Source organism: Bubalus bubalis, chromosome 18, assembly GCF_019923935.1.
Source record: "Bubalus bubalis isolate 160015118507 breed Murrah chromosome 18, NDDB_SH_1, whole genome shotgun sequence".
Classification (NCBI taxonomy): Eukaryota; Metazoa; Chordata; class Mammalia; order Artiodactyla; family Bovidae; genus Bubalus; species Bubalus bubalis.
The window spans coordinates 12858032-12875936 of NC_059174.1; the positions used below are offsets into that span (position 1 = coordinate 12858032).

At 57.5% G+C, this 17905-nt stretch overlaps 1 protein-coding gene across 1 annotated transcript in view; it reads left to right on the plus strand.

Moving 5' to 3' along the window:
* The window catches only part of JPH3 (junctophilin 3), a 75311-nt gene extending 57699 nt beyond the window's left edge, over positions 1–17612 (plus strand). The window contains exons 3-5 of the mRNA XM_025268500.3: positions 13697–13821; positions 14808–15706; positions 17269–17612. Coding sequence (XP_025124285.2) covers positions 13697–13821; positions 14808–15706; positions 17269–17349 — 1105 coding nt within the window. The 3' untranslated portion in view covers positions 17350–17612. The remainder of the gene's footprint in view (positions 1–13696; positions 13822–14807; positions 15707–17268) is intronic.
* The last annotated feature ends 293 nt before the right edge of the window (positions 17613–17905 follow it).

Below are 17905 nucleotides of genomic sequence, written 5' to 3' on the forward strand. Positions count from 1 at the left end.
TGCCATCTACGCCCTGTCTCAGGAACCTTTACCGAGACCCCACAGAATCCTTGTTACTGTACCTTTTTCAGTTGAGACCCAGAGAGGCATAATGTGCCCCAGATGGAGAAGGAGGTGGATGGAGCCTGGATGCCAACACTCACCCCCATCGCACCTTCTTGGGAGTTGATGAGGGTCCTGGGAAACCTGGGTTGCTCTCAGAGGGGCAAGTTGCCGGGGGGTCACTTTCTGGGAGTTATTTTGGCCTAAGATCAAAGGTTCCAGAGAAGTGGAGAATTAACACCCTATAGTGACTATAGGACTATACTCATCTGTAGCATGGTGACTGCAGCCACAAAATTAAAAGACGCTCCGTGGAAGAAAAGCTTTGAAAAACCTAGATAGCATATTAAAAAGCAGAGCCATTACTTTGCTGACAAAGGTCTGTATAGTCAGAGCTATGGTTTCTCCAGTAGTCATGTATGGATGTGAGAGTTGGACTATAAAGAAGACTGAGTGTCGAATAATTGATGCTTTCAAATTGTGGTGTCAGAGAAGATTCTTGAGAATCTCTTGGACAGCAAGGCAATCCAACTAGTCAATCCTAAAGGAAATCAATCCTGAATATTCATTGGAAGGACTGATGCTGAAGCTGAAGTTGCAATACTTCAGCCACGTGATGGGAAGAGCCAACTCATTGGAGAAGACCCTAATGCTGGGAAAGACTGAAGACAGGAGGAGAAGGAGGTGACAGAGGATGCGATGGTTGGATGGCATCACCAACTGGATGGACATGAGTTTGAACAAACTCCGGGAGATAGTGACGGACAGGGAAGCCTGGCGTGCTGCAGCCCATGGTGTCACAGAGGGTCGGACATGACTGAACAGTGGCAGCAGTACCTCGCAGTAGGTTCGATGGTGGACCCCAGAAGACTGGTCCAGCTGGAGCCTTGGACCATGCCCTTATTGGGAAGAAGGGTTTTTGTAGATGTAATTAAAGATCTTGACATGGGATCATTCTGGCTTAGGGTGGCCCGAATCCAATGATGTCTTTATAAGAGGCAGACAAGGAGAGACACAGACACGGGAAGAGGCCACAGGAAGATGGAGGCAGAGACCAGTGCAGCCCCACGACAAGGACTGCCGGGGACCACCAGCCCTGCAGAACCGGGAGGGAGGCCTGGAACAGCTCTCCCAGGGCTTCGGGGTGTGGACTTCCGGCCTCTGGAACTGGGAGAGAATAGGTTTCTCTTTTAAGCCCCCAGTTGGTGGTCACTTGTTACTGCAGCCCCAGGATCTCCTACAGACCCCAAGGCTGCTCGCCGGGTGGGGTCTCAGCGTCAGACCCGTGACCTCAGGGCCTCCCCCGCCCCCTCTTGTCTCAGCGCTGGGGCCGGACATCCCTCTGTGCGGCATCTTGACCCCCGTCTGCTCTGTGCTTTGTGAGTCAGCCTCGCTGGACCTGCTGGTGCAGTGGACAGCAGTTCCTTCATCACTTTGAGTTCTCTTTTCTCTTCCTTTGAAGGTTTTTTTAATAGAAAAAAAAGAGGTGGAGGGGGAAGTGGGGAAATATGACAGGAGGAAGAGAGGCCAGCTGTCGCAGTTTGATCCAGAATGTCCCCTGGTTTTCTGGGCTGCTCATCTTAGACGCTCTAACTGGGTCTGACCAGATGAAAGACCCTTTTCAGGGCCTCAGGTGGGATTCAGGCAGTACAGACCCTTACCAATTTCCTGGCTTCAGTAGAAAATGCCATTAAAATAGCTGCAATAAAGGACTTGTTTTATTCTGGCTTGTTTTTTGTTTGTTTGCTTTTTTGGCTGCACTGAGTCGTAAATGTGCAGCATCTTCAGTTGCGGCATGTGGGACCTGGTTCCCCAGCCAGGAATTGAACCCAGGCCCCTCATACTGGGAGCGTAGAGTCTTAACCACTGCACCAGCAAGGAAGTCCCAGCTACTGTCCTTTTTTGACTTGAATCATCTTTGAAGATCCTGCCGGTCCCCTGCCTTACTTGTGTGGATGGACTGAGGCAGTGGACGGGGGCTCAAATGGCAGGTTTATTCCTTCCCAGTCCTGGAGGCCAGACGTCTGGCATCGAGGTCTGGGCAGGCTGGTTTGGGGGCGTCTCTCCCTGGCGTGTAGACCCTCCCCCCTCCCTGCGTCCTCACGTGGCCTTCCCTCTTTGTGTGTGTGCTGGTCTCTCTTCTTAAACCGGTCATCAGGGTTTAAGGGTTTAAACTGGATCAGGGCCACCCAAGTGACCTCATTTTAACTCGATGACCTCAGTAAAGACTCGAGGGTACCCGGGTTAGGGCTTCAGCGTGTGTATTTGGGGGAACACAAATCAGCACACACGTGTTCTCAATGTCTACAACATACGAGTATTCTCTGTAACACACCTGGCCGTGGGGGCTGAGAGCCACGCTTGCCCTAAGGGTGATGCTGGGTCTCCTTTGTCTCGATTCTCTCCCCTGTGAACTGGGTCATGTGGGGATTTGATGTCCCCCCAACGGTGCTCACCGCAGCCTGGCTCCTGGCTGGCACCGTCGGAGTCCCCATCGGGCAGCAGGCTCTGGTCGGCACCTCTCCTAGTGAAAAAGCCTCCATTCTCCATTTTCTGCCCCATCTCTGCTGTCCTCTGTGGCCCGAAGGTGTGGACAGGGAGAGATGACATGAGGGCAGTCCTGAATGGGGAGCCAGTAAGCAGCTGATGGGGCCACAGGGAGCCAGCAAGCAGCTGATGGGGCCACATGAGGCCCTGGATGCGGCTTCTGTTCTGAGGGGTCAGGAGTCTGGTCCTCCCCTGGCCTATCCCACGCACCCTGGGCTCTGCACCACCCCTGCGGACCCCAAGCAAGCCTCTCCACCCCTGGGGCCCCAAGTCGTCTTGTCTGTGAGATGGGGGCTTTGCCGACCTCAGGGGTCCATGGGGCTGAAGGGAGGGTGGCCACAGCTTGCAGCGGCTTGAAGTGGGATCTGAGTTCCCTGACGGGGAATTGAACCCGAGCCCCGGAGGTGAGCGCACCAAATCCTAGCCACTAGACCACCAGAGACTGGCGGCTAGATGTGGGTCTCCAGGTCTTCTCTTCTTTGAAGAAAATGTTCAGCAAAGAGAAGGAAAATTTGTGAAACAGGTAGAATGTTTATTATAAGTAAAACATGAAGAAGGATATGTGGGCAGGCTCAGGGAGTCTTGCACTTTGGGAGATGGTTTAAATGCTCACACGGCGGGCAGTTTCCAGGTGTTCTCTGGCCAGTCATCTCGCATTGTCTGGCTTCGTGTCCATATTCGATCTGACCCAGGGCCCTCCCAGATACGTGCATCTTTTACCCAAGATGGATCTTGGGTAAAACCCAAGCGCGAGGGTTTTGGGAGGTTAGCGGGGCATATTATGGTCTGACACCCCTCCCTCCTCTGATCTCAGCACATGTGTAGTCTGGGAGATCTCCTTGACCTTGGGAATGAGAAATATGTGGCCTCCTTACCTTTACTCAAACAGGGCCCAGCTCCTCCCTTCCACCTTACCATTACCTTGAAGTGTCAGAAGGAGATGAAGCCCAGCTGCTCAGGGGCCTGACTGCCCCACCCTGTCTCCTGGCAGCACAGTGCGGGGGCCCCTCCGCTGTGTCTGCCCACTTGGGGCTCAGGGCTCAGCCACCTGCCTTTAGCCCAGTCGTCCTGGGGGAGCGTCCATGCCTGGGACTGCAGTCTCACCGGCGTACACACAGCCTTGCACATTTCCATCTATAGGGATGCACTGCTCCTTGGCTGGAAGCCCCTAGCAAGGACCTAACGATGAGAAGGCAAAGGGTTACTGCACTGTCCCTGCCTATGAAAGGAAGGCTTGTGCGCCTCCGTCTCCCCTCCTTTCTCCCCTCGACTCTGGCTTGCCTACCAGCCTCTCTTCAAGGGAACGAAGCCCTGGATTCTGCCCTTAGAGATGCCCACACTCCTCAGGCTGCGTGCAGGTGGGGACAGATACAGGTCTGGCTCTGCCCTCCTCCAGGCAGGGGGCGGCCTTGCTCACAACAGTTAGAAAGAAGAGATCCTGTGGCCGGGGTGGGGGCTGGCGGGGCTGGGGCTGGAGGGACAGTGGAGCACCTGCCCTTCCTCCGCCCCCTGTCCCCAGCCTGGCATCCCACCCACCAGGGTGGGCTGAGTGGTACCCCTGAGAAGTCACCTCCACCTGCAGACACCCTGGAGACCCAGCGCAGCCCTCTTTGGGGAACAGATCAACCAGAGTGAGGGTCTGGAGACGTAGTCATCCTAGATAGGGGTAGTCTGAGTCCAAGGACAGCGCCCTTACAGAGGTTGGGGGAGGGGATGCCGTACATGGAGAAGACAGCCCGTGAAGGCAGTCATGAAGGAACATGGATCGACCTCAGTTAAACCGTTATAAAACCAGAGGGACGAGGTGGTGGTGACGAGGTCAGGTGCCGTCTGCAGGGAGACCTGCTGGGAAGACAGTGTAAGGCCAGAGGGCAGGGGCTGTGGGGATGAGAGATGGACGTGGAGCTTGGTCATGACCTTGGGCAGTGAGGGCAGGGCCCCGGGTTGTCAGGTGAGCAGGGCCACGATCCTTCTTCCTTGGGCCCAAGAACACCTCTGGACCCATGGAGGAGCCCTTGGCACTGAGGACCTCGTGCTCAGCTTGGCCATCCCGGCTGGAATCACGTGTGGGTGGGCTCCAGAGGCTCCTGGGGGCCCTCAAGAAGGCCGTCAGGAGGAGGAGTGGGGTGGGTGGGAGCCCTAACACCTGGCTTCCGTTTGGCGCCTTCCCCCTGAAGGTGCTCAAGGCACATCTCCACCTCTGAAAGACTGTCCTTCACTGGCTGGAGAAGCGTGTGTACCTGTCCCGCCCTGAGCCCCAGAGCGCACCAGATCCCAGTGCCTCAGTCTCCTGACTGGTCAGTGAGGAGTGACCCACACACCGACCTCAGGGTCATCACAGGTGTGGAAGGAAACCAGCCAGCTTCCAGAGTCAACAGGGCCCACGACAGTGTGTAGAGGACCCCTGAACCCTGGGCATCCCCACATGCACACAGCAGGTGCTCAACAAGTGCTGAATTGAATCCGGGCATGAGAAGGTCAAGCCTGGACTTGGGGAGGGGGGCTGGCGGCCACGAGTGGGACCACACACCTCCTCCTGAGCAGACAGTGAGCTGGGCGGCCAGGGGCAGCCCTGGGGGTGGGCACGCCTCAGTCTGGGGTGTGGGAACGTTGAACCGGTTCACTGCGGTGTCAGCTGGGGGCAGAGGGTGGCTGCAGACAAGTTCAGGTTCCCAGGCCCGCCCAGACCTGCTGAGTCAGACACTTGGAGGGGCTTGGCCATTTGGGGTTTTATCACACACACCCCACCCTCAAATAAGGTGACATTTCCAGTTCCCAGATGGACAGAGCTTGAGGGGACCCAGGCAGGTCACTGCACACCCCACCCATCTATCCATCCGTCTGAAGCACCTATGGCCTTGTCTTGTGCAGCCCTGTGTCTGGGAGGTGGTGTCCCCCTGGTTGGTGGGAACACCCGGCCCTCCTCTCTGGGAGCTGGGGTGCAGGGGGCAGAGGTGCAGGGCACCAGGTGGAGCTGCCAGGGGATGGGGACCCAGCACTCCCCAGCCGGCTCACAGTGCCGGCCCGACCCCTGCTCAGCATCCCCAGCATGCAGGTCCCCATGGGGGCCGTCACCTCACTGCCAGCCGAGAGCCCTGCATGTCTCACTTCCGGGGAACCTTCGCGATGCATTGGGAGGTTTCTTCTCTATTAAATGCAGTTGCTTGATTTAATTTTACTTTAGGGTTGCTGCAGCGTGTTCTTTTTATATATGTGTGAACGTATATGTGTAAATATACGTATGATGTTGGGGGATTAATGTCCGTGTGTTTTTACTAAGCAAAGCTGCAGGAACCAGACCGCGGCCCCTCTGGGATGTCTCTCATCCCTCCCTCTCGGTGGGTGTGTGTGTGTGTGTGTGTTCCCGAGCAGGCGGGAACAGCGGGACCTCCTCCGGTCGAGGGGGTGTTCACCAAATAGACCATGAAGGGGGCTGGATATGGGAGTCGGGGCTCAGCCACACCCACCACGCTGGCTTTGAGGCCAGGCCAAGGTGGCCGTCTGAGGATGGGGACCCAGCTCCCGCCGTCCAGCCGGGCCTCCCAGGAGGGTGGGCAGGAGGTGCTTATTCTTAGTTCCATGGGCTCAGAATAAACAGGGAAACAGCCCATCATGCTGGGCCTGATGAAAGCTGGGCCTCCATCAGCCTCTTGGATGAGCGCGTCCCCAGAGCTGCTGTCGTGTCTGAGCCACGTCTCCCTTGGGACAGGGGATGGCACACGTGTGTTTACACAGGATGTGTGTGCAGAGATGCACTAGGTGACGCCTGTTGGCCTGACCGCTGAGGGGATTTGCACTGAGTTCTTCGAAGTGGGCGCTGATACAGCAAGGTTCACGCCATTCCTCTAATGACGGACCAGCAGCCCCACTAGTTCACAGCGCACAAACCCTCCTCGATGCCACATCCCCCATGGCCCGCAGTCTGGCCCTGCCTCTGCCCCAGGGACCTGCCCTGCCTGTGCTCCCCCGCGGTCCTGTTCCTGCCGCCCCATCCCTGGGCTCCAGCATCGGCATTTGTCACAGTGAGTGTGGGGACCTGCCGTTAGCGGGCGTCAGGGGTGCTCCCTGGAGGGGGGGGAGGGGTGTCGACGCGGAGTCACCAAACCTACTCGGACGCGCACTGTCCCCTCCGGGCCCACAGTGCTGGTCCCTGGGTCATTCCAGCCTTCCACTCTTAGTGCTGGACTCAGCCTGTGTGGCTCCCCATCCTGCATTGAGGAAGCCTGGAAGCCAAGACGCTTCCTCCAGGCCCAGAGCCCAGGCTGGCCACCTCTCTCCTGAGCCGAGGCTTTGATTCTGTCCGGCAAACCCCCTGAATGGGATCGATGCTGTTTCAAGCCTGCCTTGGGCCCCGGGGAGCTTAGAGTCCTTCCCCGGCCCTGGCCCTCCAGCACCCTCTCTGTGCTCAGCCCGCGTCCTTCCTTCTTCCTGACCCTAGAATACCCCACTGTCTGTTCATGCATCAGCCTGCTCAGCATGGAAAGAAGTTAGCAAGAGGCAAAGTCATAGATAGGGCTTCCCAGGGGGCACTAGTGGTAAAGAACCCACCTGACAATGTAGGAGACATAAGAGATTCGGGTTCCATCCCTGGATCAAGAAGATCCCCTGGAGGAGGGCCTGGCAACCCACTCTAGCGTTCTTGCCTGGAGAATCCCCATGGACAGAGGAGCCTGGTGGGCTACGGTCCATGGGGTTGCAAAGGGCCAGACATGACTGAAGCAACTTAGCACACGCACACGAGCACACAATGCCATAGATAAGAAGCGGCTTATTAGAACAGGAAGCTTGTGAGGCTTACAGGTGGGTGGGCGAGAAGGTGGGCTACAGCTCTATAATCAAAGGAAAACTGGGGAGGAGAAAAAGACCACCTTCTTCCTCATTCTTGAGTAGGCGTCAGGCTTCCATCCTCAGCTTCTCCTCCAGGTTGGGCAGGGGAGTCTTCTTGTCCCTGCTTGGTCAATCCAGGACTGTTGTGAGGCATTGGAAATGAGCGAAAAGGTGGTAACACATGCTAAAAATGGGACATCATCCCAGGCTTCAGTATCATGTCGCCTTTTCCTTATAGCTTTAATGAACACGTCCTAGGAATCAGTAACTGCCTGAGTCCCCTGGGCAGGGAGCGGGTCTCATGCCACCACCGTTCTGCTGTTTTAAGGTATGTCTCCTGCTCCTATTGCATGGTGTTGGGGCTAAGCAAACCTGCTTTCTGGAGTGACGTGAACGTACAGGGTCTCCCACACTTTTTTCTTTGCTTCCAACCCCCAGTGGGAGTAACGATTTAATCACCTACCTTGTCCCTGGAACTCTTAGGGCTTCGAGGCACCCGCTCCGATGACAGGCACACCTGGAGACACACGAGCCCTGTCCCCACCCTCAGCCTCCTGGCCCTCCTGTTCTTGCAGCCTCCTCGCTTGAGGCGCTTCCACTGCTCGGCTCACAACCCGGACACGTTTACTTCTCAGGGTTCCATTGTCTGTGACAGGAGCACACTCACCCTGGGGGCCAGGCCCGTCCCGGCGTCACGTCTGAGGGCCTTCAGGAGGCTCAGCGTGGACGTCACCGGCTTGGGGGACACTCGTTAGCCAGGTGACGACCCCGGGTCCCCGGGAGTAGGGACAGCACAGGGTGGCGGCGGCGCTCCACTCAGACCCCAGGAGCAGCCCCGGGACTCACCCCACCGCTCCCCCCAGGAGGGGGTCACCGTGGAGACCCCAGGAGCAGCCCCGGGACTCACCCGCCGCTCCCCCCGGGAGGGGGTCACCGTGGAGACCCCAGGAGCAGCCCCGGGACTCACCCGCCGCTCCCCCCGGGAGGGGGTCACCGTCTCCACGCAGCGATGGGAGGGGCTGAACTGAGGCTCAGACCCCTGGTGCTGGGCTGGGGGTGCAGGTGGGAGTGACTGCCCTGGGGAGGCGGCTGTTTGGGGCTGGTGCAAAGGTCCCGGCACTGAACAGGGGTGGTGGCTGCGTGGCCTGTGGACGTGCCGGACGCCCCTGCCCCACGACCTCCCAGGTGGCGCCCTTGTGACGTGCGTCTCCCTCGGTCAACTCAAACATGCATGAAACGCCCACAGCGGGCAACCCTGCTGACCACCAAGGGCTGGTGGGGAGGCTCTGGGGGAGATGGGGGTGACTGATAGAGGGAGCGGGGTCTTTGGGGTGGGTAGAAGACCCTAAGATTGACTGCAGTGGCTGTAGTACAGCTCCACGAATGGACTAAAACCACGGAATTGTACTCCCCAGATGGCGAGTTATACAGTCACTATTCTATACATGAAAGTCAAAGTGAAGTCGCTCAGGCGTGTCCGACTCTCTGAGACCCCATGGACGGTAACCTACCAGGCTCTGCGGTCCATGGGATTTTCCAGGCAAGAAAACTGGAGTGGGCTGCCACTTCCTTCTCCAGGGGATCTTCCACACACACTATTACGTATATATTATATACAACACACTGTAACACTGTTACATAGATACACAGTATTTTATATATAATAGTGTGTGTATATATAATAGTTGTGTGTATATAATATATATACTATATATCCATGTATATATACACACACGTATATACACACACTAATGTATATATACACTATTTTCTTAATTTATTTTTTAATTGAAGGATAATTGGTTTACAGAATTTTATGGTTTTCTGTCAAACCTCAGCATCAATCAGCCATAGGTATACATATACCCCCAGCCTCTTGAACCTCCCTCCCATCTTCCTCCCCATCCCACCCCTCTGGGTTGATACAGAGCCCCTGTTTTAGTGTCCTGAGCCATACAGCAAATTCCCATTGGCTATCTATTTTAGATATGGTATACACACTATTATATATACACACGCTATTATATAGATACAAACACTATTATATGGATACACTATTATATATACTGACATTATTATATAGATACAATTTTATAGACACACACTATTATATAGACACAGTATTATAGACATGCACACTATTATAAACTTATATACACAAACTATTATAGATACACACTATTATATACAATTATATATGCACCCTATTTTATATATACACATTTTTATATATACACCATTGTGTGTGTGTGTGTGTGTGTGTATGGGATTCACTGGTGGCTCAGATGGTAAAGAGTCTGCCTGCAGTGCAGGAGACCCAGGTTCAATCCCTGGGTGGGGAAGATGCCCTGGAGGAGGAAATGGCAACCCACTCCAGTATTCTTGCCTGAAAAATCCCATGGCCGGAGGAGCCAGGTGGGCTACAGTCCATGGGGTCGTACAGAGTCGCACATGACTGAGCAGCTTCACTTTCTTCACTTTCACTTAACTATATATATGTATACAGACACTATTATATATCCAAACTCACATAGACACACTATGATATAGACACACGCTATTATAGATCCACAGTATTATACACACACACACACTGTTACAGATACATACATATATATACACACATATATACACATGTGCATATATTATACAGACACACACTGTTATATACATATTGTTGTTGTTTAGTCACTAAGTCATGTCCGACTCGTTTGTGACCCCAAGAATTGTAGCCAGCCAGGCTCCTCTAAGCATGGGATTTTCCAGGCAAGAATACTGGAGTAGGTTGCATTTCCTTCTCAAGGGGCTATTACCACCCAAGAGACTGAACCCACGTCTCCTGCATTGGCAGGCGGATCCTTTACCACTGAGCCACCAGGGAAGCCCTTTTATATATACATATACTATTATATTTATACATACACACACACTATTATAGATGTACACACAATTATACATATTCGCACACTGTTATAGATACCCTATTACAGATACACATGCGATTTTATATATACACACTACAGTATATACATGCACACTATTATATACACACAATTATATATATACATACACACTATTAAATAATACACTAACATACAATATACACACACTAATGTGTATACACAGACACTGTTATATAGACACACACACTATATATAGACACATTATTATATACATGTGTGTGTGGATGTGTGCTCAGTCGTGTCCGACTCTTTTGTGACCCCATAGACTGTAGCCCACCAGGCTCCTCTGTCCATGGGATTCTCCAGCCAAGAATACTGCAGTGGGTTGCATTTCCTCCTCCAGGGGATCTTCTCAACCCAGGGATTGAACCTCATCTCTTGCGTCTCCTGCATTGGCAGGCAGATTCTTTACCACTGCTGCTGCTAAGTCACGTCAGTCATGTCCAACCCTGTGCGGCCCCATAGACGGAAGCCCACCAGGCTCCCCCCTATCCCTGGGATTCTCCAGGCAAGAACACTGGAGTGGGTTGCCATTTCCTTCTCCAATGCATGAAAGTGAAAAGTGAAAGTGAAGTCACTCAATCGTGTCCGACTCTTAGCGGCCCCATGGACTATAGCCTACTAGGCTCCTCCGTCCATGGGATTTTCCAGGCGAGAGTACTGGAGTGGGGTGCCATTGCCTTCTCCACTTTACCACTGCACTACTTATTATATATATACATACACACTATTACACACACACACATGCTATTATATATGAATACACAGAATTATATATACACACACCGATATATATATTCACACACTGTTCTATGTATATACACACTATTACATATATATTATATATATATATACACACACTCTGAGTTATATCTCAATAAAGTATTACTACAAAAGCCAGCCCCTGGCATATTCTGGAGAAGCTGCAGCATCAGCTGAGGCGAGCCCCGGCCCACGGGCAGGTTCCAAGGGAGCTGGCATCCTGCCCCGACCACAGCCCTCTCAGCTATGGAAGCTGCCTTACAGGAACCAGGTCACACCGTCAGTCCAAGATGGTGTGAGTCTTGGACCGTCGGTCCAGTCCAGCGTGTGTGGGGCTGTGGGGCCTCATGGGGTCAGACAAAAACTGTGGGCCCCTGCTGAGGGGAAGGAGGAAGCAGGTGGAGCACTTCGAGTACGATTTCAGAGTGTCCTGGTCTCCAGGTCGGGGTTTCCATGAAGGGGTCGCTCACCGGGTCCCATGCGGCAGACAGACAGAGAAGGAGGGGGAGACGTGGAGGGGAGCTGGCTCACCCGATGGGACCCCCGCAGCCGGAAACCCTGCCTTGGTTCTTGCCCCTCTGTCCCCAGGGCTCTGGCCCCAAGATGGGCCTGGGTGGCCGGGGCCTCACAGTGGCCCTCGCCGGGTCTGACGTGACCCTGCCAGTTCTCAAAGTGAACACGGGCCTCGGCCAGCCGTGCCCTCATCAGGGCGGACGGGACAGCCCCTGAGGGCCACAGACATGCCCTGTGCCTTCAGGGGTGCAGGTGGGGGACACCCCGCGGGAGCCCGTGGGCTGCAGCCATGGCTCATCAACTGATGACAACCGATGAGCTCCGTGTTCGAAATTGGTCCCGCGTTACTGGCTCTGCCGCCCCCCAAGCTTCCTGCCCCTCGTCTGTCATGATGACAACCACGGGTTCCCCTAGGGATCGTCCACGGGGCGCTGCTTCTCCACTTCCACTCCGAGGGGCCCGGGCGGCAGCCACACTGAGGGACTCGGTCTTTCCCCGTTCGGAAACTGTGTGAAGGGAAGAATTTCCCCAACACTGCACTTTTACGGTTAATTCTGTCTTAGCGGCCGGCTTCCAGGTGAGACGGTGGGCTGGCGGGCAGGGGGAGCCTGGAGGCGGCTGCTCTGGGTCCTACACTCCTGCTCACGTGATGACGTGCACACTCTCTGTGTATGTCACACCCTGTTTTTTTCTTGTAAACTCGTCCTGGTTAGCACAGGGGCATTCTGAAAAAAACAGAACCCTGTGGCTTACAAGGAGTGAGGGGTCTCCAGGTGGAACCCATGGAGCGGGTCCCATGGGCACTGAGGGGTGTGTGGCCAGGCTGCTCAGAGCACTCCGGGGGAGGGAGGAGGCCCCTTGGCGGGGCAGGCTGCAATCGTCTCAGGGGACTGGTGGTTGGGAAGCAGGCCCCTGAAGCCAGGACAGGAGGCAGGAACAAGTGGAACCCAGAGGCAGGTGAGACCCTCCATCTGGGTGACCCAGCCCTGCCCCCAGCGTGTCTCATGCGGACTCAGCTGGGGAGGGACAGGTCCGAGCGTTGGGCCGAAGGCTATCCTTCTGGAAGTTTCTGGGCCGTACATCAAGCTCATTTGGAGTTGTGGCTCCCGCATCCACCCTGGGGTGTGAGGTCCCCACGCTGGGCCTGTGCCCCCACATGAGGGCAATGCCATCACCAAATCCGAGCGACTGCGGAGAACCATCACCCTGAGTGCTAAGGGAAGTCGGGCCTCACCTTCTCTCAGCGCCTGGAGACCATGGCTTCCACCCACGTTGGGAGGTTTTCTCAGACCCCCTAGGTGTGTCTCCTCCACGTCCACAGGGTTGGCAGCACCAGCCTGCGGAGGCACTGTGGTGGCCGGGACAGGGTCTGGGGGGAAGAAATGCTGGGCTGGGGGCCAGGGGCCAGCAAACCCATCCTGTCCTGTGACCTGGGAACAAGAGCTGCGCAGCTCTTGGCTCAGCACCCCTTCACACAGGGTGGGACAGAGGCTAAGCAGTCGCCTGGGGCAGGTCAGAGCTGGTGTGCAGGCAGGCCACACTCCTTGGGCCCTGGCACCCTCTCTATGCCAGGCTGGCGGGTCCTGCCCCTTCCTACTCCAGGCCGGCCACCTGGAGCATGGCCCACTCTGAGCGCTGGTGGCGGTGGCATCAGTTCAGTTCAGTTCAGTCGCTCAGTCATGTCTGGCTCTTTGCGACCCCGTGGACTGCAGCATGCCAGGCTGCCCTGTCCATCAGGGAATAGCCACCCCCAGAATCCCCGTCTCTGGTCAGGGCCACACTGAGCACCAGCCCACCCCTGGAGGCTGAGACGAGTCAGCCAGGGGTCTAGTCTGTGGCCAGGACCCGGGGAGGAGGAACACTCCTCAGGCAGGACTGGGCTCGTCCCAGGCCAGGTTCCACTCTCGAGTGTGGCCTGCCCTGTGCCCGCAGCGGCTGGAGGGCACCGAGGCCCTGGTGGGACTGTGTGGGTGAGTGAGGTGTCAGGCACCCTGTCCTGGCCCATCCTGGGCCCTCATTGCCCTCCCGTCTCCCCCACCCAGGACTTCCCACTCCCGGGCCAAGGCGGAGGCAGCCCTCACCGCGGCCCAGAAGGCCCAGGAGGAGGCGCGCATCGCCCGGATCACTGCCAAAGAGTTCTCCCCTTCCTTCCAGCACCGGGAAAATGGTGAGTCCGCGTGGCCAGGGTCCCTGGATGTCTCCCACGGGCTGTGCCCCAGAGCCCCCTGCCAGCCCACTGCATTCCTCCTGCCTGCCTGTCCCCCAAGACTCCGGTGTGCTCTGCAACCCCCAGGGCTGTTCTAAAACTCTGTCCCTGATCTGCCCGACCAGGTGGCTGCCCGCCACACAGAAACTGTGACCACTGAAGCCCCTAGCCTGCTCTTCAGTCCACATTTAAACATCAGCAGCCACACATGACCGAGCTGGTGGCCGAGCTGGTCAGTGAAGCTCGGAGACACTCAGGGGGTGCCCACCTGTGCTCTTGGAGCGGGGAGTGGATGAAAGGAGTTAGAAGCCCCTCAAGTCAGCCAGACCGGGGACCCTCCTCCCTCCTCGGGAGCAGGGGGGTGACTGGTCCAAGGGTCTGCCCAGGCCGAGGTCCTGGCAGCCCACCCGCCACCCTCCTCACGCGGCTCAGGATCACTCCTCTAGATGCACGTCTCCCAGAGCGACTGGACGGCTCTTGAGGTGCTGGGGTCGGATCTGTCCTGGGACTACCCTCTGGAGCTCTGCTCTCAGTCCTGCCTTCACAGCGGCCTGGAGAACCCCAGGACCCAAGATGGGGCAGGGGCAGTGGGACTGTCACTTAAACTCCACGTCCTGCCTTGCAGAGGGTCACCCAGCACAAGACGTTCTGTCCTCGGCAGGAATGCATGGGGGTGCAGCCTGGGGATGCAGTCTCGGGCCTCGGGTCACCTCTGCAGCTGGGGGCCACCCCATCATCCTGATCCGGTCACCCTCAAAAGTGTCCACAGATGGGGATGGGGGTCTCCTCGGGACTTTGAGAACACTGTCCTCCCACTTTCTCTGCCCACCCCCCCCACCTGCTGGCAGGCAGTGAGTGCTGCCTGGCCCAATCCTGGTCCCCTCTGGGCCTGAGCACAGAACCCCCGAGTAACCTGCCCGCCGGCACCTGTCTCCTCCCTGCCACAGGGCTCGAGTACCAGCGGCCGAAGCATCAGCTTTCCAGCGACGACATCGAGGTGACCTCCACGGGGACGCCCCCGCAGCAGGAGAGCCCCGAGCTGTACCGCAAGGGCACCACCCCCTCGGACCTGACCCCCGACGACAGCCCCCTGCAGAGCTTCCCCGCCAGCCCCACGGCCACCCCACCCCCGGCCCCCGCCGCGAGGAACAAGATGGCCCACTTCTCCCGGCAGGTCTCGGTGGACGAGGAGCGGGGCGGGGACATCCAGATGCTGCTGGAGGGTAGGGGAGGGGACTACACCCGCAACAGCTGGGCCGAGGAGAAGGCCGGGGGCTCCCGCGGCGTCCGCAGCGGCGTCCTCCGCAGCGGCCAGCCGGCCGATGACTTCCGCACCCGGGGCGCGGGCCACAAGCAGTCCGGCAACCCCAAGCCCCGGGAGCGGCGGACGGAGTCCCCCACCACGTTCTCCTGGACTTCCCACCACCGGGCCGGCAACCCCGGCCCCGGGGGCCCCAAGCTGCTGGAGCTGGACGAGGAGAAGCTGAGCAACTACGAGATGGAGATGAAGCCCCTGCTGAGGATGGACTCGTACGCACAGGACGTGCACCCCCCGAAAAGACGCTACAGCAAGGGGGCCGCCGGTCGGGGCCCCGGGGAGGACCACCGCCCCGAGGACCGGGCCTTCGGGGCCCAGAGACTGCGGTCCAAGTCCCAGAACAAGGAGCACGCCAGGCCGGCCCCCTGCGCGGAGCCCGCAGTGCAGAGGCTGGAGAGCCTGAGGCTGGGGGACAGGGCGGAGCCGCGGCTGCTGCGCTGGGACTTGACCTTCTCCCCGCCCCAGAGGTCCTCGCCCGTAGCGCTGGAGTCTGACGATGAGAACGGGGACGAGCTCAAGGCCAGCACAGTGAGTGGGCACCAGCTGTCCGGAGCGGGGTCGGGGATGGGGGGTGGACGGCGAGAGCCCGACCCCGCCCATCCAGCTCTCAGGCCCCTCCCCCGCAGGAAGCCCACCTACGGGGATTCCCCATCTGCCTCTGACAGTTCCATGAGAGGGTTACTCCCCCGGGCCATCTTTCCAGCAAAAGCGCCTGGGTGGTTCTGAAAGCTCCCCCAAAAGAAATGGGCATCCTGGAACGCCCACCCCCAGACCTTACTCCAGCTTTCTCGGACCTCTCCCCCTGCTGTCCTCACCTTTAAGAAAAGTTCTGTGTCTTGGACGGAAACCCAGAGGCCAGACAGAGCAGGTGGGACACAGGCGTGTCCGCTCCTACGTGGGTGAGATGGATACAGTGCCTCAGGCCCCTGGGATCAGATACCCAGGGCGGGGCTGTGACCCAGTTTCCTCGGGCCTGTTGGGGGTGGGGCGCCTCCTGCTCATCTGTGAAGTCCACGTGGTCTCCTGCATGCCCCCCGCGGAGGGCAGGCAGTTTGGAGGAGAGGACAGAGACCTGGGCCAGACTGAGCGCTGGGGCTCTTGCACCCCGGAGGGACCCCCCCCAGGTCCCTTGCTCCCCCCACCCCTGGCTCCCACCTGGAAGTAGACACTCCCTGCCTCCTCGACCTCATGGCGGCAGGCAGGACCCATGAAACTTCCAACCACGGCCCAGCGGCTGACAGACGCCCGGTGTGACCAGCCCTTAGGGCCCCTCGCAGAGTGCCCAGTCCCCAGCAGCCAGTGTGAGCCTGTGTCCGAGTGGAGGGCTGTCCTGAGACACGCCCGCCCTCTCTGAACCCAGGTGGTCCTCACGGACCAAGCGCCCAGCTCTCCTTCAGAAACGTGTGTGGTGTGTGTGCACACGCATGCGGTTAGTTTAGGAAGCCGAGCAATGGGCAGGGTGGGAGATGCAGGAAGGGCTTTATACTTAGCCCCCTGAACCGTGCTCCTGCTTTAAAACCTCTTAAAGCGCGTCTTGGGTGCTTTAAGACAAAGCTACTTACGGGAGCACCACCACTGCGGAACCCTTCCATGGAAGGGCTTCCCACGGAGACCTGGGGTGGCCAGGGCAGCCACTCTGTTTTTTCCTGTATAGCCCTGGGGCCTGCAGAGGGTTGAGGTCCAGGGAGGGAAGGGCTGGGGTCCGCGTGCCCTGGTGGGCTTCGTGTCCCAGGATTGCACAGGGGGCTCCCGGCGGCTGCACACCACAAGCCTGTGGAGAGGACTGGGAGAGCTCCGCCCTCCCTGGGTTGGGGCCACGCTTGGGTGGAGGGGCCGCTTCTGAAGCCTGGTTGTGCAGAGCTGGAGGCAGCGACACCGTAGGCCAGGGAGCGACCGTGTTCAGAGACCCGGGGCAGGAGAGGTGCGGGCCTGAAGGGCTTCAGAGTCCCGACTTGGACGCTCGTGGGAGCCTCTGACTGGTTCCTCAGCGATCCATGTCCGTCCCCCCCAGCCCCCTGGGAACCCCTAATTTGGCTCAGGAGGAGGGGAGCGGCCTCAGGCTCACCTCACCTTTTCTCCTTCTGTTCCAGGGCTCTGCGCCGATCCTGGTTGCCATGGTGATCTTGCTAAACATCGGAGTCGCCATTTTGTTTATTAACTTTTTCATCTGAGATTGTCACGTTCGCAAAAAACAGTTGGGGTACAAACGGGAGACGTTTCAAAGCGAAACAACAAAAGGGAAGGCTCGTCGCTTGGACACCCAATGACAACTTCCGAGTCTTTTCACAGAACCACACGATTGGGTATTACTCACAGTTTGCCTTTTTTTCTGGGTAATGTTTTTTGGATTTTAGCCACAGTTCCTTGCTTGTATAACACTATGCTGTGTGGCATGGCAGAAGGAGGCCAGCACGCCGACCCTCCAGCTTGACGTGGAAAGAAAAGGGATCCCGGCAAGTCCGCGGCAAAAAAAAAAAAAAAAAAAAAATCGTCGTCGTCATCACACTCCATCTGGGACGTGGAGGGGGCAGCCTGGGCAGAGGATGTGGTGGTCCAGCCGTGGGGGGCTGGGACGGGGTGGGGCGGGGGCCATCAGCTGGGGATGGGCCGCACACAGGGAGTCCAGTAACCCTGCGTTCCTGTTCTGGACGAGTGGGTGATAGGCGTGGGCATCCCCCTGGGCCTTGTTCCGTCTCAGACCTCTGCTGCACACGAGGAGCGGGGGCA